Source organism: Pyrenophora tritici-repentis, chromosome 1 (assembly GCF_003171515.1).
Source record: "Pyrenophora tritici-repentis strain M4 chromosome 1, whole genome shotgun sequence".
In the NCBI taxonomy this organism is placed as follows: domain Eukaryota; kingdom Fungi; phylum Ascomycota; class Dothideomycetes; order Pleosporales; family Pleosporaceae; genus Pyrenophora; species Pyrenophora tritici-repentis.
The window spans coordinates 5,972,443-5,996,215 of NC_089390.1; the positions used below are offsets into that span (position 1 = coordinate 5,972,443).

The 23,773-nt window shown below is 49.8% G+C and overlaps 7 protein-coding genes across 7 annotated transcripts; 3 read left to right on the forward strand and 4 right to left on the reverse strand.

Moving 5' to 3' along the window:
* Positions 1-1,060: 1,060 nt before the first annotated feature.
* PtrM4_023400 (beige-BEACH domain-containing protein) lies at positions 1,061-9,106 on the reverse strand (the record flags this gene model as incomplete). Its single annotated transcript, XM_066103568.1, has 5 exons — positions 1,061-1,093; positions 1,151-1,336; positions 1,394-5,496; positions 5,543-6,448; positions 6,496-9,106. The coding sequence occupies 5 exons, from the start codon at positions 9,104-9,106 to the stop codon at positions 1,061-1,063; spliced, it is 7,839 nt and encodes a 2,612-aa protein (XP_065965770.1).
* A 973-nt stretch (positions 9,107-10,079) lies between these two features.
* PtrM4_023410 (subtilase-type proteinase psp3 precursor) lies at positions 10,080-11,885 on the forward strand (the record flags this gene model as incomplete). The annotated part of the gene is made up of 2 exons (XM_001932117.2): positions 10,080-10,442; positions 10,653-11,885. The coding sequence occupies 2 exons, from the start codon at positions 10,080-10,082 to the stop codon at positions 11,883-11,885; spliced, it is 1,596 nt and encodes a 531-aa protein (XP_001932152.2).
* Positions 11,886-12,521: 636 nt separating this feature from the next.
* PtrM4_023420 (uncharacterized protein) lies at positions 12,522-12,689 on the reverse strand (the record flags this gene model as incomplete). Its single annotated transcript, XM_001932118.2, has 1 exon — positions 12,522-12,689. The coding sequence occupies one exon, from the start codon at positions 12,687-12,689 to the stop codon at positions 12,522-12,524; it is 168 nt and encodes a 55-aa protein (XP_001932153.2).
* Positions 12,690-13,786: 1,097 nt separating this feature from the next.
* Positions 13,787-14,726, reverse strand: PtrM4_023430 (BTB domain containing protein; the record flags this gene model as incomplete). The annotated part of the gene is made up of 3 exons (XM_066103569.1): positions 13,787-14,428; positions 14,488-14,617; positions 14,683-14,726. The coding sequence occupies 3 exons, from the start codon at positions 14,724-14,726 to the stop codon at positions 13,787-13,789; spliced, it is 816 nt and encodes a 271-aa protein (XP_065965771.1).
* A 1,942-nt stretch (positions 14,727-16,668) lies between these two features.
* PtrM4_023440 (uncharacterized protein) lies at positions 16,669-16,932 on the forward strand (the record flags this gene model as incomplete). The annotated part of the gene is made up of 1 exon (XM_001932120.2): positions 16,669-16,932. One exon carries the CDS (start codon positions 16,669-16,671, stop codon positions 16,930-16,932), a length of 264 nt encoding a protein of 87 aa, XP_001932155.2.
* A 635-nt stretch (positions 16,933-17,567) lies between these two features.
* Positions 17,568-18,013, reverse strand: PtrM4_023450 (uncharacterized protein; the record flags this gene model as incomplete). The annotated part of the gene is made up of 3 exons (XM_066103570.1): positions 17,568-17,731; positions 17,779-17,848; positions 17,903-18,013. 3 exons carry the CDS (start codon positions 18,011-18,013, stop codon positions 17,568-17,570), a joined length of 345 nt encoding a protein of 114 aa, XP_065965772.1.
* A 1,076-nt stretch (positions 18,014-19,089) lies between these two features.
* Positions 19,090-23,643, forward strand: PtrM4_023460 (UBN2 multi-domain protein; the record flags this gene model as incomplete). The annotated part of the gene is made up of 1 exon (XM_066103571.1): positions 19,090-23,643. The coding sequence occupies one exon, from the start codon at positions 19,090-19,092 to the stop codon at positions 23,641-23,643; it is 4,554 nt and encodes a 1,517-aa protein (XP_065965773.1).
* Positions 23,644-23,773: the final 130 nt, after the last annotated feature.

A 23,773-nucleotide genomic window follows, 5' to 3' on the forward strand; every position in this document is an offset into this window, starting at 1 on the left:
GATGCGCTTCTCATACCACGGTCACTGGAGTACAACTTGAACGTGACAAATATATCGAGAGCTTACCTTTCTTGCACGGCAAGTGCCACAGGCTGTCCCAATGCTGTTAGTCTCGGCCTGGCGACACAAAGACGCCATTTTACATACCATTAACGGGTCTTCTGCGCTTCTTAGGAACGCTCTCAGACAACACGGGCGTTTCCGGCGACTCCATGGATCGTTCGGTTTGTCGCTCGGACTGTCGCTTCTCTCAAAAGCTGGGGATCGCGAAAGACAACAAGCGGACAAAGGGTCCCGACTTAAGGCAGGAAATGACGTGCTGAAAGGCCCGGATTGGCTCACAAGGGACCTCTTGGCACGAAGTTAGGCGGGGCTATGGGTTGTTCGCGTCTGATTGGCGGCTGCGCTTTCCACGGGCGCTAGCTACATGTGGGAAAGCCGTCCGAACTCCGGTCACAGGTGGATAGGGCATAAAGATGGATGTGCATGTTTAAACTAACTCAACAACTATCTCGCTGCTCCTCTCTTAAGTACCAGGAGGAAATCATGTCATGACCAAGGTGCAGCACAATGAGCCCACAACTGAACCTTAACATCACGCGATGTGGCGCGCAGCTAGCCTCGAACGCGCTCTGCTTACGCTGCATGACCTCAACCAAAACCCTTCAAATATCAAACATGAGATAACCATTCGCACATGGCTGCTTCCAACAGCCGTCTTTCATATTGTTCTGCGCCAAGCATCATCACGGTACACCGGCCATCCTCGGCTCTCATTCTAGCAGTGCCCTAGCCCTCGGAAGCACGTCCGGCGGAGACATGTTCGTGAAAAGTGATATATTGGACCGCTCTTAGATAGCACTTCGCATAGCTCCTCATGTTTGGTGCAAAGATGCAAATTTCTAATCTATCCAGGAGGGACGCCTGATAGCAAGTATAAGCTGTACGCGAAGTTGCTACATTTTCAAAACGCCCAAATGCTAATGCTGAAAGATTGTTCCATTGACTCCAATACGCGATGTGTGTGTCGTTGACATAAATGGTGTAGAGAAAGACATCATCAATGGTGACGATGCACGCAATCCCATTCATACTGTACAGGCATTAGTTGATATCTAAGGGGAGAAGTAAGAAACGGGGTTCGACGTACTACTCGACCATCCTCATCGCCGGTGTAGACATTGTGAGGCATAGGCAATATACACGTGATAGGAGCTGCCTGGGATGGATAGCTGGGGTCGCTGTGGTTGAGCACGTTGATGAGAGTAGCAGACCACTTGTTGGGCGTGGAGAAAGAGGAAGTGATGGTTGATGGTGTTGGAGTGATGTGAAAGATCTGCAATGAGGTGTTAGTATATGTTAAACCTACAGAGCAGTCGAAGGAACTAGATACCTTGACGATTCCTCTCCGGTGGCCGGTGAAGACGAGTTCCCGCTCACACCACTCGTTGCCCACGCCTTCGTAGACGGCCACTGCTGTAATGCTATCCGCATCGTCTTCACTATCGCATATATCTTCGTCTAGTAGTATCGCGCCGTTCAGTGTCGTTACGATGAGCCGGCTTCCACACGCAAGTATGATATTTCCTGTGACGCTGTTGATTTTAGCCGCTTGGACCGGCACAGGGTGTCGCTTTTGACGTGCGCCAAGGTCTATCTCACGAACGAATTCGTCGCGATTGAGATCCCAGAGAAATACTCGCCCATCGAGCGAGGCTGAGAGGAAGGCAGAGAATGCGCGACTAGCAGCAAGCGTGATGACGGGTGACTTGTGACCGAAGAGCGTGGTGACATTTTGGAGGTCGATGTAACCTCGTTCGCCTTTACATACGTTCCAGATCGCAAGCGTGCAGTCGGTTCCTGCAGTGATCAGTGTTCTGCCGTCAACGAATAGCGATGTTGTTAGCTGGCCAGAGTGTAGATGCTCAAACAGCCCGATAAGCTTTTTGGAGTGCGATTCGTAGAAGCGAACGCTACCATCAGTGAACCCCCACTCCATGTACCTGTCGTGATGTGGAGGTATGTTGTGGCGGAACGGCCCTGAGCATAGTAACTTCTCGCTCTTGTTGCTGTAGTTCAAGAACGAGATGCGGTCCTGGGCTTCGAGTAGCGTGCCCGGCACACGATGTAAGCTCTCAGCCGACGTATCTAGCTTCGTGGGCTTGGTAACATTCTCCCGCTGTGGATGTGGTCGTTGGAAGACCTGTGGAGGCGTCTGCCCGAAGTTGTTGATAACACTTATCTTCTGCGCGCGTTCCTTCTCATCCATGATAGAGTCGAGGTCGATCGCTCCCTGGTAGGTCATGTAGTGAAAGACGTTCGCAGCCTCGATGGCTGCTTCACCACGCTGTTTGTAGCCAAAGATGAGATCAATCCAGTGATGGAGATTCTGACTAACGTGGGGACTTTCCAGCGCTTCTCGTTGTTTAGCGATGAAGATGGCTGGATCTCCCTTGGCCCAGGGAGGCAGCTGGACATTGTCAATTGTCGAACCGTCGGACCTCAGCCCAAAGTTGTATCCATTGACGTTAGTCAGGAAGTCAGGAAGGAAATAGAATTCTGGTGTAAGCTCGCGCACATCGGCCATGTTCTTAGCAGACACCGAATCCCATACATTCTGAATTGAATAGAACATGCGATCGGCATGGTCCCAGGTACCACCCTGGATCAGGAAAAATGCTGCACTAAACGGCTGGAGGCGCATGAGATACGATGCCACGGTCATAGCAGATGAGTAGTGAGTACCATAATGGAAGGCATGGCTGGCATCACCCATTTCTGCAAACGAACTGAATCTTTCTCTGATGAGATGCTCTTGTTTAGGATCCTGGATACCGATGGGTTTCTGGAGATCGCGGAAGTTGCTTGGGTCATTCAAATCCAGTTCTTCACTATGGTAGTTTGATATGACCCATGGGAAGACTGGGTATTGGGTGAGGTCGTTGAAAGTCCTTCCTGCAAGCGTGTTGACGAACATCAGATAGTGAAAGTTGGACATCTCTCCTTTTAGCCACTTCTTAGTCGCCGGGTGAGATGATGCAGAACCGAAGGCTGATGCAAAACGTGATCCTAACGTCTGAGGTGCCTCCTCTGGATTCCGCAAGGAGTCCAGGCGCCAAGAAATCTCGGAGTTGGCGGACTTTTCCGGGTTCGCAACATGCGAAGCTCGCTGAAGGACTCGAGAATGAATGTCGTTTCGAGCCTGTGCTGAAATGGCCGTGAGTAGATAGCTGCGTCCGTCATCGAAGAAAATCTCGATACCAACATCCCTGTGAAGGAAGCGCCGTTTCGAGATGCTGATAACTTCGGTCCATTTCCAATCCCTTACCGCATCCTCATGGCTCCTAGGCGGTGGTCGGCGATTGGTGACTGCCTCTTTGCCTGCAATGACCTGTACATACGGGTCGCGCTCATCAGGCGGTGCTTGCCATACACGCACAATCTCGCCGTCAGACCTCTGGAAGAAATCGTCGAGCAAATACAGGCAGTCTTTCCCTACAATCAAAAGACCTTCTATAGCTTCGAGACCTACCACCCGGGAGATGTTGCAGACATATTGGACCTGATCGCCACGGTTGAGACTGCGCATGACTTTCCGGTTCTTGTCTTCGAAGCCGTCTTCATCCTCATACATTGCTTCAACCATCTCAAAATCATCCTCACTGCCAGACTCAGCTTCTGCTGCCGGGTCCCCCAATGTGCTTGTCACGGATACCGCTCTCGCTGAAGGTCCAGCGACTGGTGTTATACCAACAGCTTCTTTAGCGGATATCGAAGGCATAGTGGTGTCCAGTTTGGGTCTGTCTTTGGAGTCTGTGTCTTTGCGCTTCGGTTGATAGGTCTGCTCGCGGCTTGTATTGTCAACGATGATGCGCAGACGCTTTCGATCACGACCCTCAGTTTCGTCTAGTCGCCATTGGGCCGGCGGGCTATCTTCAAACAAACCGCACGGGCCCTTCAGCTGGTGATCCAGTTTAGCTAAGACTGTCGCCATGTAAGTCGCATTGTCCTGGTGATCTTGTATGACACGTTGGTGCTTGATCCGCTCCGAAGCATGGATATTGGATCTCCAATGGTTCGTTGAGTTTTCATGATGATTCCAAACGTTTTCAGCAATAAGCTCCTCTGATTGCCATTGCTTCAGCTTCTCTTTCCTCTTTGCGATGCGCCTTTGAGATGTCTCTTCGGTCTTCTTGTTCTGGCTTTGGGCAAAGTCCTCCCACGGCTTTGTCATTGAGCCGTAAAAGAACCTGTCCATCTCCTTCTTGTTGGTGTCTAGCCATTCTAGAAAAGTTTCATTGTCGAGCTCAACAAGCTTCTGGAAACCGTCGTAGAGGTCTTTCGTGTCTCCGTGGATAGCGTCGGCCAAAATCATGGATGTCTCATGTGGTTTTTGCACCATCAGCAGCCGCCAAAAGTTTGCCGCTGCGAGGCGCACAGTTGTGTGATCTGATGTAAGTTGCGTGTACAGGAGATAACAGATCATCTTCAATGAAGATGTCTCATTATTGGCGGACGAGAGGATGATCGGCTGCCAGTAGACCATCTTCTCAATGACTGCTGTAGTGGCCGCTCCACCATCGGTCTCATCGGGTTCCGCCAAACGAAGAAGAGCAACTCTAAGGAAAGTGCTCCGAACCAATTGAATAGCTTGTGTGCATAGCCTAACGGACTTGATCGCTGAAATGTCCGGACGCTCCAGATATTCCAAAAGAAAGCCAGCGAAGTCAAGCAGTGGCTCTGCACCTTCCAGAAACCAACCTTCAAAGACCGCCTCCGATATGTGAGTTACAAAGCGTGAGAGGTTAGTGAGAACCCTCGGTTCATGTAGCAGCTGTTGATCCAGCTGAAGCGCATTCTTTACCGATGAGAGTGTCTGTCGTAGGATGTATGATTCAAAGTACGCCTGATGCTCCTGAAATCCGGGTGGCGTTTTCATAAACAAGCCTAAACCAGGAAAGTCTTTGCGTGTGAATATTTGGTCTTTGAAGACGTCGAGGACGACTTCTAGCATAGCTTCGACCACAGAGCTACCTACTTTGAGCGCTACAGGAGCAGCGTGTTTGGCAGAAAGAATTGGGTTCAATGATGGCTGTTGAGTAACCTTCTTTTTATCCGCTGACACTAGAACGAAAGAAGACGCCCTGCGGAAAGGTAGGACGCGCCTGGAAGAAGGAGCAGGCGGTCCGGTAACGTTGCTTGTTCGAATCACAGGAGTTTCTTGTCCGTTGGTTTGAGAAATCGGTTGTATCACGACATCTTGGCCTTCGAATGTCAACGCAGATCCTCTGGAAAGAAGCTCAGTCTCTGCGCTAACGCTATCGGACGTGACTATAACGGGGTAGAGGACGAAAAGCAATTCTTGGACGTAATTGGAAGAGTTGGTGTAGTCGCGGAAACCCTCCGAGCGAGAGTGCAGTTCGGACAAGAACTGGATAGCAGAGTTCAGGACAACGGCAAAGTTGTTGAGGCGATCCGTCTGGGGCGCTCGTGTATCTAAGATCGTTAACGTATGGGTCCATTTCCGATGAGGTATACATACCAATTATCGGCTGCTTAGCGTTCAATGACATTGTTCTGCGACGACCCCGAGTGACTGTGCCCTCGCTATTCTCCTGCTTCGAAGGGCCACTTTCCGTTCGGCTGAGGTCCCGGTCTCGGACAATTGTCCGCAGGCCTGTTTCTAACATCGCAGTGATTACTGGAAACACTTCCGGGTAGCAGATCCTAAGCTTAGACTGCGGCGAATGTGCAATGAAGACATCAACCAGATTGAAGACATCAAAATCGCGCTCGAAATCTATACTTGCGACATCGCGACCAAAGAGTATGGCAAAGCAGATAGTCCAAATGCCCGGTGTGTTCCACCAATTGCGTAATCGGTTCTTCATGAGGATAAAGCCCCCGGTCTTGTCCGCGAACTTTTTCACGTAATGCATTCCATTTAGCACAAGCAACCGAGCCAGAATTTTTGCACCAAGTACAACGACGCGTTGCTCCGGTTCAGCGAGTAGGTAAAGAAGCCACTTTCCAGTGACATTCTTTGCGAAGCGGACCACTTCTTGTGGGTTTTGGGGGTCGCAAAGCAGCTCTGCCAGAAGATTGAGAATGGCAATACCCAAATCCGGAAGAGACAATGGCTGGGTATCTGCTCCGTTTTGGACTGGGCTATGCGAGCGTGACGTTGTTCCTGATGATTTTCCTGGACTTAGACCAGATGGTCCGCCCTTCCGCAATCGGGCGAAACTCGCTTTTGGTCGAAGCGCTCGTTTGGCATAAGTTGCGCGGCTGTCATGCAGTGCGTAAGTAACAAATAGAGAGAGCGACCTCGCATTCTCTCCGTTGAAATTGATCACCAGTAGGGCTTTGAACGCATCGAGGAACAATTTGAAAGTCTTCGGGGTGAAGTTTTCCCCCTTGAGGGCATCTGTAAGACGCTTGACGACTCCTTGGATTTGTTAGCTGAATCCGAGAGCATCGCGTGTCAATACGTACGGATCCTATGAAAACGCTTGGCGTTATAATGATGGTGCTTACTACCCCTGGCGAATTGGACGAATTGGAGGTAATACAACTTTTGGGTGTCCATCGAGTTGGCTCTACGCCAAATTTCTAGATCTACCAGAAGGACTCTGTACGCAAGAGGATTGATGATGAGAGACTCCGTTGGCTGGCGCTCATCATACCCGACGAAGCGGAGAATTATCCTCAGCAATTGCAAGACAAAAGTTTCACAGTCTTCCTGCGTGACATCAAGCGACGAAGGATTGCGCGCCACCAATCCACCCATGGCATATCCAATCTTTTGGCGTAGGACTTCAGCTAGAACGGCGAAGCCATTGCGCTGCTCCATGGCCTCACAGTTGCGCCAATTGCCTCCGACAGCTTCAAGCAGTATGTTCACAGCACGAAGCATGCTGTCCAAAGTCTGAGCAGATTGCACCAGCTTTAAGCCGACAGCAACACACCCGCCGACCCGCCAGATGGCATCGTCCAGTGATTGAGGAACCACAACGACAGGATCACCAGATAGTCGTCCAAACCCACGTGGCTGGGACAATGCATCATTCACCGAGGGCACCGCGGCATTGATGATGATCGGCGTACTATGCATCCTGGTATACTTATGAAGAGTCTTGGCTGATTCTCGTGACAAGGACCGAATCAACTGAGACTCATCGATAGTGTTTCTATCATCATCGTCCATGACGGAGCTAGGAGAGAAACTCAGGAGTATCTTCGATTCGGGTAGCAGATGGCTTGCACTCGTCCGAATTGCTGTCACAATATCTGATCGCTCTTCTCTCCCGGGATGCAATATTTCGTTGTGAACGTGAAGCTCAGCAGACGTTCGATAGGTTTGGAACGACCCGAGCCTATCCTGAAAATTTCCACAGTAGCGTGGACCAAGTTTATGATACACAGCTATCAGCTCATCTGACAGTGGCTCAGAAAAGAGGTGGAATGAAGCCACTGAGAGCTTCGAAGAAATGACGTTTCTGCCTAGTCGAGGTGCCAGGTTTCGCGGTGTTCCCAGGAACGCGAGTATATGGTGCTTGGACACGCTAGAAGTCATGGAAGTGAAGCTGTCCTGGCTACTATCTAACACCGGGGGATGTGACGGATAGTGGGCTTTCATAGTCTCGGTGAACTCACCATCTACGAAAAGAGATGCCTTGGCAGTCCCCATACCGATAGCCTTTGCTCTACGGTGAACAATAGCGATGTGATACCACCTGTTGGACTCGAAGCGAGGAGCTTTCTTGAATCGCACACTAGGAACAACGCCAGTCGAGTGACCCATATAAGTCTGTAGAATAAAACATCGGGTATCCCTTTCTAGGTATGCCATGAGGAAACACGTCTGTGTGTCGTCATAGGCCCCGAAGAGCGTAGTGTGACAGTCATTGTCAAATTTGTCAACGCGTATCCAGGCAGCAAATGTATAGCCACCCCCTGGGGAGACAGGAGGGAAGGGGCGACCAATGTCTGGAAGCTCGATGGCGCTGAAGCCATGTAAAGATAGATCGAATTGTATAAAGGGCGGGTTGCGGGACGAGCGCATGCCACGGAGGAGGAACTCTGCGGCCTTTTTCGAGGATGCTGCTTTGCGGAAGAGGTAGTACGCATCGTCGAGCTTGTTGATGCCATACTGGACTAGGTCGTCGGCCAACTCTTGCAGCAAGCCGGCTTCTACAGGAGCGCATTGGTCTTCAAAAAGCAAAGGCAAAACAGAGCTCAGGACGCCAGTGACATGGAGCGCAGCCTTGTTGTATGTAGAGATTGTGGTAATCTCGAGCATGGCTAGCAGCACCGAGATGGAGAGAGCCTTGGAGTGGGTGCCCGGGACATCTTCACCAGACAGACCCCGCCAAAAGTGGAAGATGGTTGGGATGATGTCTGGATTCTGCAATATCTCATTGCCGCTAAAGATGGCCCGTACCTGGCCGCGCATAGGCTCAATGTCTATGTCGGTGTCGCTATACACGGAGCGCGGGCTTGAGATGACCAATTCGGCGGTCTGCGAATCGCCGTCGGCTGTTAGTGCAGCCTCGTGCTTTGCTCGTGCTTCGTCGAGCTTCTTCTCAACGTCCCGAAATATGCGTGTCATGGCCTCTTCCCCCAACGCAAAGGCGAACAGAGTGCCAAAAAGCTGTTCCTGCCCCGCATCGTCGCGCTTGCTCTGGGACTGTCCACCAAATATGCCTGTGCTACCCAGGGCTTGTTCCAGCGCACTCCAGCCACCATCCTCGACCCGCTTTGCAAAGAAGCGCCTGTTACCAGCGTGTTCGTTCAGGGCGTCTGATAAGACATCGAGCGTTGCCTTGATCACCTCGAAGAAGTCAATGCGGTCGGGAGTAGACAGCTCAGCCGGCTTGTAGAAACCGGAGAGAGAGCGGAGGGTGACGAGTAGCGTCTCGAAGCCCCGCACATGGCGGAAGGCATCCTTGGTGTGGGTTTGGTCGTTGGACTCTATCAGCAGCTGGCGCATGCGGCGGAGCGCGTTGCTCTGGGTCTGGAGGACATTTGAAGTGGGCGGAGACGTATCGGAGGCTTTGATCAATTCATCTGCGAGGCTGCGGAGCTCGGCTATCTGATTGTTCATAGGCGGAAGTCTCGAGGCGGCCGTGGAGGACCTGTGAGGCCGGGTGGTCGCCATTCAGTCTAGGCCAGTGCGGGAGCTTGGAGGGAATCGTGGGGCAGAAAGCACAACCATGTCTCCTAGAATCCGTGCCCGCACATGAAGGGTGGGTGCGTGAACAAGTGCGTCGTGAATTGGGCGTAACCTGAGGGCTGATCGCTTGATACTGGTGGTGTCTAACTAAACTGGTAGTTGAGCTTGGGCCCCACTTGTGCTGTTAGAGTGGCGTTTGAGCTCCGAGCCACCGTTTCCCAGGATACTGCGAAGCTTGGAAATGCCTCCAGGCCGCGGCACCGCTAATCAGGCTACAGAAGGGGGAAGTGGCACTAGGAATGGTGCGTCCAAGTCCAATATATTAACCCCAGTCCAGACGGAAGTTGTGGCGAGTGTGGTCGGTAGAGGTGTTCACGAGGTAGGCAGCAACATGGATGCATCATGAATGGTTGTGCTCTGGTGAGGAGTGCAGTAAGCGGAGCCGTCTTGCACAGCGGCCTTTGCACCCGCCATGCAGCTTATCTACACACCGTCTGCATGTGTTAAACCGTATTCACCTGCCATATCTCCACGTATCTGACAGCCACGCAACTCTTTTGGCGGGCTCAGGCACAGGGGAGAACAGTCCATCCATCTGATACTCCTAGCGTCTAGACGGGCGCGTGCATTGACTCCGAATTAGGTCTAGCGCTGGCGTATTCCAGGTCCCCAGCCTCACTCCTCCGTGCCCCAAGGTCACCTGCGTCATCCCCGGCGCGGGTCAGTGCACACCTCGGCGTCTGATAAGAGCTATAGCTATCCCGCCCCAGCTGTGTCCTCAACCCTCCTCCACATCACACCTCCCTCCCTCTCTCTATCTCCATCGCTTCTTCATCTCATCACCCGTCTTTCACTACTTTCCCGTCTGTTTGTCTAAGAACTCGCTGTGCGAGCAACCGCCATCATGAGATACAGCCTGATCGCCGCGCAACTGGCATTCGCCGCCGCGTCGCCTACCTTCCAGGTAGAGACGGTCCACAAGGATGCAGCCCCAGTGCTTTCATCTACCACGGCCAAGGAGGTGCCCAACAGCTACATGGTCGTGTTCAAGAAGCACGTCAAGGATGCCTCAAAGCACCATGACTGGGTCCAGAGCATCCACACCAAGAACAACGAGGACCGTATGGAGTTGCGAAAGCGCTCTCAGTTCCCCGTCACATCAAATGTCTTTGAGGGTCTGAAGCACACATACGAGCTCGCTGGCATGAAGGGCTACTCTGGTCACTTTGATGACGCGACCATCGAGGCCATCCGAAACCACCCTGATGTAAGTAAGCCCCAAGCAGTTTCCAGCTACACAAATCCCGCACAGTCCCGCATAGTTACGCGCTGGTTCTGGCCACTGCGTGGCGTCGAATGAGTCCGGGGCTGCCTATGGCGATAAAGCCGACCCGGGCCGCGCAATCAAGCGCAATTTCACGTGACACCATCTAGGTACTTGGTACCTGCATAAGACTTGGCGCTAACAGTTTGATAGGTCGACTACATCGAGCGCGACTCCGAGGTCCACACGCTAGGCAGCGACGAGCCTGAGGTTGAGAAGAACTCCCCCTGGGGTCTCGCCCGTATCTCGCACCGCGACTCTTTGAGCTTCGGCACCTGGAACAAGTACCTCTACGCTGCCGACGGCGGTGAGGGTGTTGACGTTTACGTCATCGACACCGGCACAAACACCAAGCACGTCGACTTTGAGGGTCGTGCCAAGTGGGGCAAGACCATCCCCAACGGCGATGCTGATGAGGATGGCAACGGCCACGGCACCCACTGCTCGGGTACTGTCGCTGGTAAGAAGTACGGTGTCGCCAAGAAGGCGCACGTCTACGCCGTCAAGGTGCTCCGCTCCAACGGCTCCGGCACCATGTCCGATGTCGTCAAGGGTGTTGAGTGGGCGGCTAAGTCGCACACTGAGACCATCAAGGCCGCTAAGGACGGCAAGAAGAAGGGTTTCAAGGGTAGCGCTGCCAACATGAGCTTGGGAGGTGGCAAGTCCACCACCCTCGACCTTGCTGTCAACGCCGCTGTTGATGCCGGTATCCACTTTGCCGTTGCCGCCGGTAACGACAACGCAGACTCCTGCAACTACTCCCCAGCTGCGGCTGAGAACGCCGTCACTGTCGGTGCCTCCACCCTTCTTGATGAGCGTGCGTACTTCTCCAACTACGGAAAGTGCAACGACATCTTTGCCCCTGGTCTCAACATCCTGTCCACCTGGATCGGCTCTGAGCACGCCACCAACACCATCTCTGGTACTTCCATGGCCTCTCCTCACATTGCTGGTCTCCTTGCCTACATGCTGTCTCTTCAGCCTGCCAAGGATTCCGCCTACGCTGTCGCCGACATCTCCCCCAAGAAGCTCAAGGCTAACTTGATCTCTGTCGCTACCGTTGGTGCTCTCTCTGATGTTCCCAGCAACACCAAGAACATCCTCGCCTGGAACGGTGGTGGCTCTGCCAACTACACCGAGATTGTCGAGAAGGGTGGCTACACTGTCAAGAAGGCTGCCGAGAAGGATGAGTCTGAGTTCCACGTCTCTCTCCCCTCCCTCACTGAGATCGAGGATGACTTCGCGAAGGCCAAGGAGTCTGCTGGCCGCAAGGCCCACCACGTTGGTGGCAAGCTCCAGCACCTCGAGGCTGAGATTGAGGACTTTATCGCGGAGGAGATGGAGCACATGTTCGAGAAGGTCAAGGAGCGCGTCGCCAGCCAGTAAAGGTTTCGAGCGTAAACGTTTTCATGAACATTTAATATAACCCAAGAGGGTTTGTCACTCAATGTCCCAAGCGGGTCTATAACTTTATTGTAAGGGATCGGTCTGGAACAGGCGTTAGGATCTCATCAGGGTGCATGTTTCTTTATCTCATTTGGCACAAGTTGATGCAATGTACGCTACTCGGTTTACTCGTGATGAAACGCAAAGCGAGCTAGATTAGATGTCTGGAATGAATCTATCTTCCTCTACCAAATTATTCCCTGCAGAAGTTTGTGATACGCGAGGTGCACATTGTATTGATGTTGTCTAGCTAGCGGCTTATTGCATACGCATGCGGTACGTCTATCCAGAAGATTCAATCCGACCCAATCTCCATGCCGGCAGCTTTACCAAACCGAAAGTGATAGCATTATCCTCCACGAATGGCTCCTCCACCTTGGTCAAACCTAATTCCCCGCACTCATCTTCACGACTACATCACTTAACTTAGATGAGAAAATGTCGTATTTTTACATTGTATTACAAGTTGAAGTTGTGGCCTGGAAATCACCCGAAACTATCGCTCGCTCCCACATAACCTGATCCTTCCTCTTCATCTGACGTCGTGGTATAGACATATTTGGTAGCAACAAAGAATTACCTGTCAGCCCAGAAGATGTCGCATGCAGTCTTGAACTTGTCATTTGACAGGTCCTTGAGGCCAGGTACATCGTATCTATCGGCCGCCATGTATATCTTAGCATGGATGAGCAGCTGGGAAGCGTCGTAGCGTGGTGGAAGTTCTCGACGTTCTGCGATGCGCATTTCATTGTAGTGTTCTTCGAAACTGGTAGTTGTAGTACGGAAAGGTATACGTATGGCGTTGTGCTGCTATGGGCTTGTAGCTGCATCAGGGGATGATTTTGTAGTACATGTAGGGGTGGATACGGCGAATTGTGCTGGTGGTGTCATGACGGGAAGTTCTACCCCATAGTCTCCTTCGTAAATGAATTGGATTATCAACTTGATGATCGCTGGATCGTCTATTAGGAGGTTTACTGCTGGCCAGGTTGCGTTATAGAGATATTTTAGCATCACTAGATATTTTGTAGGTTTTACTAAGAGCTTATCTTACCCCTTCAGCAGCAACGCTCTCAGATTGGGCAAAGAATCCACTGCGGCTGCATACTATTGCCTTGTGGACGGCGCACGTGTCGTCGCCGCATGTGATGGTAAGGTCTGAGTAGTTTCCTGATGCGAGAAGACTGCGTTGGAATTAACAAGGTAGTCACTGATATATTGGGGAAATATTGCTCTTTGGCAGTTGCCATAGTTGCATCTCGTGAGTAAGCGCCATGATCGAAGCTGTCGTCGGAGGTGCAGGCGAGAGTAGAGGATGTCAGTAGAGAACCGGAATATTAATACGCTTGCTGAATACATTAAATCCATTAGTCTACCAATTTAACATGTATTCCGCCCCACATCCATAGTCATCGGAAGGGAGTGATTGGCCTTGCGATCGCAAAGGAATTTGGCTGTAATCGTTCAGAAGCGGTAATTTTGATTGGTTTATTGGGTCGTCAACCGGTGAGCTGTATCATGGAACCAGACTTAGTGGCGCATTTAGAGCGCATCGAAGTGAGAAAGAACATGATCGATGATATTCTGCCGATGAGCACTTCATAGCATAGTATAGAAGTGACGCAGAGCTTTTGCTTCATAAGGCAAGAAACAATTCCAGTTACGACTCAACTCCACCTCGACATCAAATGCCTTCATCTTCTGAGCCGCACTTCCATGAAAACTGCTTTTTAGGGTTCATCTCCCTACCTTTTGACATATCGCGGCCCATAGCTTCTTTGTACTCCAGCATTCTGGCTTAACACCCCTACAACGGACTGTTATTTGCACCACGCAACAGTTCACTTTTCTTCCCGCATCTCAACCAGTCGCTTGGTGACCTGGTAAACGAATTCGATGTGCTTCCCAAGAGCTTCCTCCATGACTTCCATCTTCAGGAGCTTTGTGTGAGCTAGGATCGTTTCGCATAGGATCTTGCGTAGACCTTGATCTTCGTCCGGTGTAGACGAGAGCGCATAACCGCAAGCTGTTGGGAAGAGTTCGTGGTCCCAGTATTTAACGCATAAGCGACTGAACTTTTCGCGCGAAAGCATCTTTAGGCCTGGCACGTCGTACTTGTCGCCGGCTTGGTACATTTTGGCGTGTAGAATCAGGTCATCAGGTGAGCTGTTGTCGGAGACGCCAGTGCATTCTTTGCAGATAAAGCCTCGACAGGCATTGCCACATGTATCGGGGTTGCAGTCGTGGTGATGGCAAACTCCCCATTTCGAAGCTCGGCATCTTCCGAGCTGTTCACAAGTGTGAGGAAACACGTAGTGAAAATCCTTTACAGCCGGCACGATCAATGGGATCCGGCCTGCAATCTCTTTCAGCAACTTAGGTTCGTACTCACCCTCGTAGAGGAACTGGACGAGGAGCTTGATAATGGCAGGATGATCTTCCGGAAGATTGACTCTGTCTTCGGCAGCCTCCTTCAAAGGCAACTTCCGTTAGCGATTCTTCCATGCTTTACAAACGTAAATCGGTTGTTCTGTCTACTTACTTTGCCTGCAGGGAACCTCTCAGCCCTTTGGAAAAACCCAGACTGGGTGCATACAATGGCCTTGTGAACGTTGTAGATATCTACGCCACATGTGATGACGAAGTCGGAATAATCGCCTGTTATGAGTAAGCTGCCGGAACTTGGGTCAGCACCTAGCGCAGCGAAGAAGCCTTGAGTGTAACACTGTATGCTTACCTTTGGACCTTTGCGTTAAGATCTTCGCGTGCGAGCTCCGCCATAACGGTAGTAGAGGGATTGTCGAACGCTTTGGCAAGTGCCACCCCGCAATGTTATCCAGTGTATCCAACAGGCCGTGATATTGTCGAGGCGCTAGTCCCGAATCGGTTAACGCACAGCCATGACAGCTACCTAGGTAGGCAGCTACGTCTAGTCAAAATAAGTCAAGCCCTGGGGGTACACATAATAAGTATACCGCCTCATACATTCCTTTCCTCTCCACGCGGCTCTCAAGATCCTCGCCTAGCATGGAACACAGAGCCTCCACTATCATTTCCGCTTCCAGTGCATCACTTTCCCGCGTTGCGCTGGCATTGTGGGAAGGTCGCCGCCAGGCTGCCAAAGACGTCCGCACTAGATGGCGTGATTGCGGACTCTGGTTTCTGATCGGATTTTGGCTTGCACTTTTGTCCTTCCTCTTTATTGAAATGCTGAGGTGGGGTCAAGTACCGTTCATTGGATCAGATCGCGGGCCCTGTATGCCAGACGGATTTTTCGGGATTGATCCCTCTGAGTTTAGATTCTTCTCTAGCTCAGAATTCTTCCAGATTACATTGGGCTTTGGGAAAATGAACTTCACGCAGGCGAAAGCTATAGACGTCGCCTGGGACGTTGTAAGTCGTAGGACATATCAGTGTGTTTCCTTTGGGACCCGGAATAAAAAGCCGACTTTTATTAAGCTAGTCGGTCGCGGTGGCCAAGCCTTGATTGCGTACATCTCATGACGAACATTCACAAACTATGTCACGACGTCGATGGAAGTCGCTCCCATTACTTTCAAAACCTATCGCACGATATTCCTGCCCGGTGGCTCTCTCCTCGTTGATACCCTACGCATGACTCGCGACTTCTCTTTTCGCCACGGCCTGCATTCCAAGATTGCAATGTGCTTCATGATCTTTACTATGGCCTTCACCCTGGTGTTCCCGACCTTTACTAGCGCAATGACTGGTTACAACGGCAACGTTGAACCATTTGTCAATGCGACGGATAGCAACTACGTACCCTTTGGGTCCTTCTACTATGCATTATATGTCATTCATGATGGGTGGAGAATTGACAGAGAGGGAGAACACATCGTGATTGACTCTTATGGTGGTAAAGGTAAGAAATGGTACCGAAGTTCTCTCAATCTGTTCTAATATAATGTTACCTAGGCTCATTGCCCATAATTCGATCAGAGTATCAGCCTACTTATTGCAACTCCAACTCAAAAAATAGAGGTGAATGTTGGTTGGCTTTGCACTAAGTGCGTAAAGAGAAATAACGATAACTAGGAATGCATTTTGTTCGGTGATTGATCTGATTGATTTGCGAAGGAGAACTATGGAAGAGCTAGATATAGGAGGTCTGGTCTGAGCGCTGCTCGGACGCCGCGATCAGTGGGCCTGTCCGCGTGACTGATATCAGTGCGCCTGCTCGCGTGACCGAGATTAGTGCGGCCGATCGCGTGGCTGAGATATCGTTGATATCTGTGATCCGACAGTGAAGCTCATTGCAAGTTACTATTTAGTGTTGCAGACTGTGAGTGAAACGACTGGTTGAAGACGTCCTTTTGTTAATACATGACTAGATGTGAGACGGTATGGCCTTGACGGCAAAGTTGCAAATCCCTCCGTCTTCATGGGACAAGAGCTCCCACCGCCGGTCGTAAACATTTCGACTTTCTATCTAAACTATCAACTTGCAAAAAAATCCGTGACCCGGAAAATCACGTACTACGAAAAATCCAAAGACGATATGCGATGGGCGTACGGAAACAGCACTTATAAGTGGGAAGACCTGGAACAAAGAGGCAGATGCCAGGCTGTACTAGTGCGCAACAAGTTTCCAAAGAGTTTTGTACATTACTAAATTCAGTAGGACTACCAGTGGGGGTTCTCATTCATTCAGCTATTCATGATGGTCATCATCTTGATTATTTGGACAATAGGAATCCTCGTCATGTGGCGCAGATCGCAGTCTACTGTAAAGAGACGGGCCAGGAAGGAAGTTGCAGGCGAAAACAAAGCCATTCTGGAGCTTTCTTACACGATGCGGAGGCAGTTGAGCGAGCATACCAGAGAAGAGGGCGAGGATGACTCTACCATCACTGAATCCGTTTTGAGCGACCGAATCAAGAAGGACCTACAGGGTGGGTCTATCTCCTATTTGACGCCACTACTTCCCAACGGAGACAGCACAGAAAAGTGGACCTTCCTAAACTAGATCAAAGGTAACAAGTGGTCAATCTCCGCGACATGCTTTTTTGTCGTACTGGCCGTTGCGAATGAGGTTTGGATGCCGTCCTTTGGCTTTTACCTCTTAACTTCGCCACTAGGTTGCTCTATCAGTGTCTACATGGGATCAATACGTAAAAGCCGGGGTATCTTCTTCTTCTGGTCGTTCATCGCCTTTGGCATCGTACCTCTCATCATATCAGTAAGTGAGCATGTGACAATGGAATCATTAGTTGAAACTAACAGTTTAGGTGCTTCTGTATCACTGGTCAGGGTAGGAAAGACACACATGCACAAAGTCTTCTAGGGGCACTCTAGCCTCTCAACATGTAGGAGCTAGCCGAGAGATAAAATAGTCATAGGATATCACAGTAGACTTAAACCCCTTACGTTCCAAGTATGGAAGACATCAGATAGGGCTATGGAAAACAACTTCAAATTACTTCTATGCACTAGGGAGGATTATTTTCTTCGCTTCAGCTGTGAAAATTCACGTGTGCACGCGTAGAAGTTTGTATGACGCAACAATTAACTGAGTCGACAGAAGGATCCGGAAATATCGCCCCAAAACAATACCAAATTATTACAAAGACAGACTTCTAGGTAGGAATGTTATAACCTCGTCTATATCGTTGCGGCGTTGCAATAACCGGAAGATATACCAGACTCGTCGTTGTGGAAAATACGGCGACAGCAATCCTGATCCCAATCCTGTGGGCTGAAAAAATCTTCGAAATGGCAGTAATTTTTGGTTCTGCCCCAAAAGTCCACAGTCCCGCGCATTAAGCCTACGGCTGGTTAGTCCTTACAGCAGTCGAGAATCTTTCTTTCTTACCTTTTTTAACCTTGCAGCATGTCTCGGTGCGCTCGTGGATTTCGGTGGAACGACCATTAGGAGCTTGTGACTGTGGTTTCTTAACTTCATGCCACGCGACTCTTTGCTTTTGGCTTAATCTTACCATGCAGATACAGCCTGTACCCGGTATGACCGCCGCAGTGTACTCTTCTTTCGCGAGAGAGCCTTCTCCCAGCAGCAATACTAGGAGTGGCGCGAGTAGCGAAAATCGCATAATGGCGAGAAGAAGCGAGATTCTCAACTGTGAGAAGAAGCGTTCGCTAGCAGAGGGTCTGCGATCGTGCGGGGTTGTGTTTTGACTTGTTGCTGAAATTTCTGGTATTGTTCGATGAAGGGATTGAAATGATTGGAGAAAATCAGCAACAGAGAGGCCACTTTATTATAGAATATTACACTCAAGATGAGGGTCTCCGCATAGATTGAATCCTTCGTTAAGCACTGATGAGAGTGCATCGTAATCACGGTGTACCTAGGCAGTTCCGGTATATCCTCGGGATCTACATCCTGACGGCGCATAAGAAAGATTAAGATGGGGGCACTAGTAAGGCAAGTGAGGCAAGTGAGAAAACGCTAGGCAGAGCTCTGATTAAAATCATGCAATCGATGGTTCTAAAGTTTTGGAAGTTTGTACCGCGCCACAATTAACTGAGTTAAGACGAGTATCTAGAATCATTCCTTAAGAATAATACTAAACTTGTTAAGAATATGTTAGGTTCAGTCCAGGTCGGCGAGGTGAGGTTCGTGGAGTAAGCCCGAGCAGAAGGACCGACGCGGAATGATGATCTGTCATGTACGTCCTAAGATCATCATAACAACAAGTAGATAGAACAATAGCTCTTAGTGAAGTTCAATCCAATACAGGGTTACCTTTCGTACCTCTACTCGGTCGCCTATGGTAGTCATACCACCAGAGGAGACCTTGTTCTAACAGGTTATGAGCCCGGTTGCCTAACCCAACGTTATTGTTTTCAAACACCTACCCGAGTCACGAAGGACTCAGATTCAAGAAGGAATCAAAACATCCACCCAAGTCACGAAGGACTTAGATTCAAGAAGGAATCAGAAAAGAAAAGAAGTCGTGTACAACGCGGTTAACACGCAATCACACTTAAATACACCGTCTCTACACCCGAGAACCGATAACGACTGCACCGCCCGCAGAATATCACCCGGATCGCCCGGATCGCCCGCATCGCCTGTATCGCCCGCATCGCCCGCATCACCTACACTCTTAGCATCATACCACGTACCTTGCTCGCATAATAGTCTCACCAACTCAAAACACACAAGATGGCTGTAGAGAAGGAAGAATGGAAGATTCCCCAACTTACAGCTGAAAACCACGATACTTGGTTCCGCCGAAACAAGGTCAAGCTTAAGGGGAAGAAAGTCTTCTATGTCTGCGAGAAAAACCTGGTACAGCACTGCCAAATAGCAATAGCCGGTGAACTAACGGAGGCTATGGAAGAGTTGGAAATTGCTGAAGCAGACAAGCATACTAAGATCCGCGTCAACATTGAAAAAAGAGACAAGTACCTAGAAGATGAAGCCACTGCAATCGATCTCTTGTTTCGGTCGCTTACTGAAGATGACCAAGCCCTTATTGACGAATACGACACTGCCTTCCAGTTCTGGGCCTACCTACAAAAGAAGTACACCCAAACTGACGCCACAACCGCCAACATTTACATGACCAGAATTCAAACGTTCACATTCAATCCTGGGAACACAATTGTTGGATCATGGGAAAAGCTAAAGGAATACCGACGCAAACTCGTAGCAGCAGACGCTGACACCAACGGAGCTTACAAGGACTCTGCACTACTACTCGTTCTTATTAGATCACTCCCGAAAGAATTTAAGACTACGATTGACACCTTAAACGCCCAACTTAACCTTACGGTTGAACAGAAACTTAAGTTTCTGGAAGAGAAGGAGGTTCGAGACCAGCAAGACGCCGACGAAAAAGCTCTCCCAGCATTCCGGAAGACGGAGAAGTATGTTCCGCCTTACAAGCGCCGAAATCACAAGAGCTCACCACTATCGTCTGACTCCGAATCTGGTACTAAGTTTATGGTCCAATGCTTCCTTTGTGACGGAGCCCATGGCGTACGAGACTGTCCAAGACGTGAGAGAGCTCGAAAGCTCCTTAAGGAATACGACGCTAAGAAATCATCTAAGCCGCCTATTAAGACACTCAAGCAAAGGAATTCTCACAAAAAGACTGGCAAAGCATATGGAGCCGAAGAAGTCAATTCAGAGTCAGATGAATTATCCGAGACCTCAGACTCTGAACCCGAGGAAATTGAGACATGCCGTCTCTCAAAAGACATTGTCGGTAAGGCCTCTCCATCTACTTGGGCTGCCGACACTGGCGCCTCCTCCCACATGTCTGACCAACCCTCATTGTTTAGACGAATGATCAAGATCAAGCGAAGACTAGTTCGGGTTGGAGGGGGAGAATTATATGCAGACTGGAAAGGAGAAGCTCAAGTGGTGTGTAAAGACGGATCGTCGACATGGTTGTCAGAAGTACTGCTTGTACCTAACCTTGGAGTCAATTTGTTATCAGGGAGAAGAATTTGCGCAGCAGGCCTGAAGGGTCGTTTCAATTCACACGTACTATGCTTCAAACTAGGAAAGGAGATCATTATTAAAGCAACTATGGACGACGGCCTCTACGTAGTGTCACACATTGCCGATGGATACCACGAGACAGCATTCCTAGGCACGGAACCCCATACACCAGTTAAGAGCGAGCTTAAGGTTAATGAAAAGGAGAGATACCTGCTGTATCACAGACGTTTCGCACACCTAGGACCTACAAAGATTGCCAAACTCCACGAAGTTACAACTCTCCAGAAGAAGATTCAAGTTCCAGAGAAGATTGAAATCTGCGAAGTGTGTTCCCTGACAAAGATGAAGAACAGCATCCCTAAGCAGCTAAGAGAGCACAAGGCCACGAAGCTAGCCTTAGTACAGTTTGACATTGCTGGACCCTTTCCAACATCTCTACGAGGAAACAGGTGGTTCCTCCAAATTATTGATAGCTACACGCGGAAAAACTGGGTTATCCCGCTGAAGAAAAAGGGAGACGCACAACGGGAACTCCGAATCTGGAAGACCTTTGTAGAACATCAAACTGGCGAGAAAGTCAAAGCTGCTGGAACCGACAATGCACCAGAACTTCTACAGCAAGCTGAGGAATGGAGAGTTACACAAGGCGTGGAAATTCAGCCTACAACAATTGCTTCCTCACACCAGAATGGACCAGCCGAGCGAAACATCCAAACTGCTGAAGCTGATATGAGAGCAATGTTGAAAGACGCTGGTTTACCAATTGAGTTTTGGGATGAAGCTGTCGAAGCAGACGCATACCTACGCAACCGTACAAACACAGGACCTATGATCAATGGAAAGCAAGTCAGTCCTGAAGAGGCATTCACAGGAACGAAACCATCCATTGACCACATCCGTGTATGGGGGAGCAAATGCTATTCGTACATCAACCCTAAAACGATTCCAGCAGACCAACGACATGACAAGCTCGTGGACCGTGGCAGAATTGGAGTATTTATGGGATATTCTGAGACAACAAATAAGCAGTTCAAGTTCTATTCGCCAGAGCTTGGATACACCTCAAGGACAAGCCGATTGTCAGTGGACGAATACACCCCTGGAGGGAAAGTTGAACTACGACTGCGAAACATACCAGCTGGACCACAAGGAACGCAGAATACGATGCCAGACCGAAAACCAAGAGGAAGACCTAGGAAGGATCTAGAATTATCTCCTGCCGAACGAATGGAACCAACTCCTACCGAACGAATGGAACCATCTCCTGCAGAACCAATGGAACCATCTCCTACCGAACCAATGGAACCATCTCCTGCAGAACCAATAGAACCAGTTTCCGAGAACCTAATGGAACCATCTTCGGCAGAGCTAACTCATGAACCAGTGAAGCGTCACAGAGGAAGACCAAGGAGGCTAACTACTATTCCTCCTACTGCACCATCTGATGAGCGGGTTCCTAATCTTGTGAACGAAGAGGGGCCCGAAGAACCGTGTACCCAGTCTGTACGAGAAAAGGAGATTCCACGATACTTCACTAGACAAGCCAAACGGAAGAGGTCTAACGAAGAGATTGTTGAGGACGAGAGATTTAGCAAGATCGTTAAAGCTATGCTAGCCCAAGTTGGCCTTACAGAAGAGCAAACACGACTATCTGAGAAGGCTTTCGCAGCAACCGAGATCGCAGGAATCCAGATCCCCCAGACACACGAGCAAGCTATCAACGACCCAAAGTATGGAAAGCAATGGAAAGCAGCAATACTTGAAGAGATAATCGCGTTAATAGAGAATCGAACCTGGGAGGAAGTTCCAAAGCCAAAAGACGCGAACATGGTTGATTCAAAGTGGGTTTTTACAGTCAAAACGAATCTCGACGGGACTGTTGAGAGGTTTAAGGCACGCCTTGTGGCAAGAGGTTTTACGCAAGCACACGGAACAGACTACAACGAGACTTTTGCCCCGACAGTCCGCATGGACACCTTACGTCTGTTTATGGCCACTGTCGCAGCGGAAAACCTGGAATGTTTCCACTTTGACATTAAGAATGCATTCACAGAGTCGCACTTGAAGGAAGAGATCTTTCTTAAGCAACCCCAAGGAGTAGAAGTCAAAAAAGGATACGTCCTTAGAGTTCTCCGCAGCTTATACGGACTCAAACAGGCTGCTCGCGACTGGAACTTGTTGATAAAGAAAGAACTTCTGGCATGGGGATTCGTACAAAGCCTCGCAGACCCGTGCATGTTTATCCACAAAGAAAAACAACTCCGTATCCTCGTCTACGTTGATGACATTGCTGCTGCTGCAAAAGATCGAGCTCAAATTGATTGGTTCTACGAGAAGCTTTCTGGAAGATTCAACACCAAGAACCTGGGGGAGATTCATAAGATCCTTGGAGTACGAGTTACGCGAGACAGAAAGCGCCGCACAATCTACCTCGATCAAGAGCAGTACCTACACGCAGTACTTGACAAGTTTGGAATGTCTAGCAAACAACACAGAGACAAGAAGATTCCATCTGCAGATTACACTTCATTTAGGCCAGCCACTGACAACGACACCCGAATCGACATCACTGAATACCAGCAAGTGATAGGGAGCCTTATGTTTGCTATGGTTCTTACACGTCCAGACATTGCATTCACCCTCGGAAAGCTAAGCCAATACATGAGCGATCCAGCAGAACACCATGGCCATGCGTTGAAGAACCTGCTACGATATCTAAGGTCGACAGTGACATTGAAGCTACGCTACGGACCAGGGGGAGTACACTCGCAATTTGTCATCTACTCTGATGCTGACTGGGCAAGCGACATGGTAGACCGAAAGAGCGTTTCAGGGAGCACTGCAATGTTCTACGGAGGTCCAATATCATGGTCTAGCAAGAAGCAACGGTCTGTTGCAACGTCAAGCTGCGAATCTGAATACATCGCACTATCAACATGCTGCAAGCAAGGCCAGTGGATTGCTCAAATGTTTAGAGATCTTGGGTTCCCAAAGTACATTGGAAAAGACACCAACAAGGTCCAGATGCTAGGAGACAACCAGGGTGCCATTGCACTTACAAAGAACCCTCACCTTCACGAAAGATCAAAGCACATCGACGTCTGTTATCATTTTATCCGAGACCTAGCAGAACAAGGCAAACTCGATGTGGCCTACGTTCCAACTGCAGACATGGTGGCTGATGGAATGACAAAGCCATTGCAGCGAGTCGCATTCGAGAGATTCAAGAACCAATTAGGAGTTGTCCTTGGACCGGACCTGCCCTGAGGGGGAGTGTTAAGAATATGTTAGGTTCAGTCCAGGTCGGCGAGGTGAGGTTCGTGGAGTAAGCCCGAGCAGAAGGACCGACGCGGAATGATGATCTGTCATGTACGTCCTAAGATCATCATAACAACAA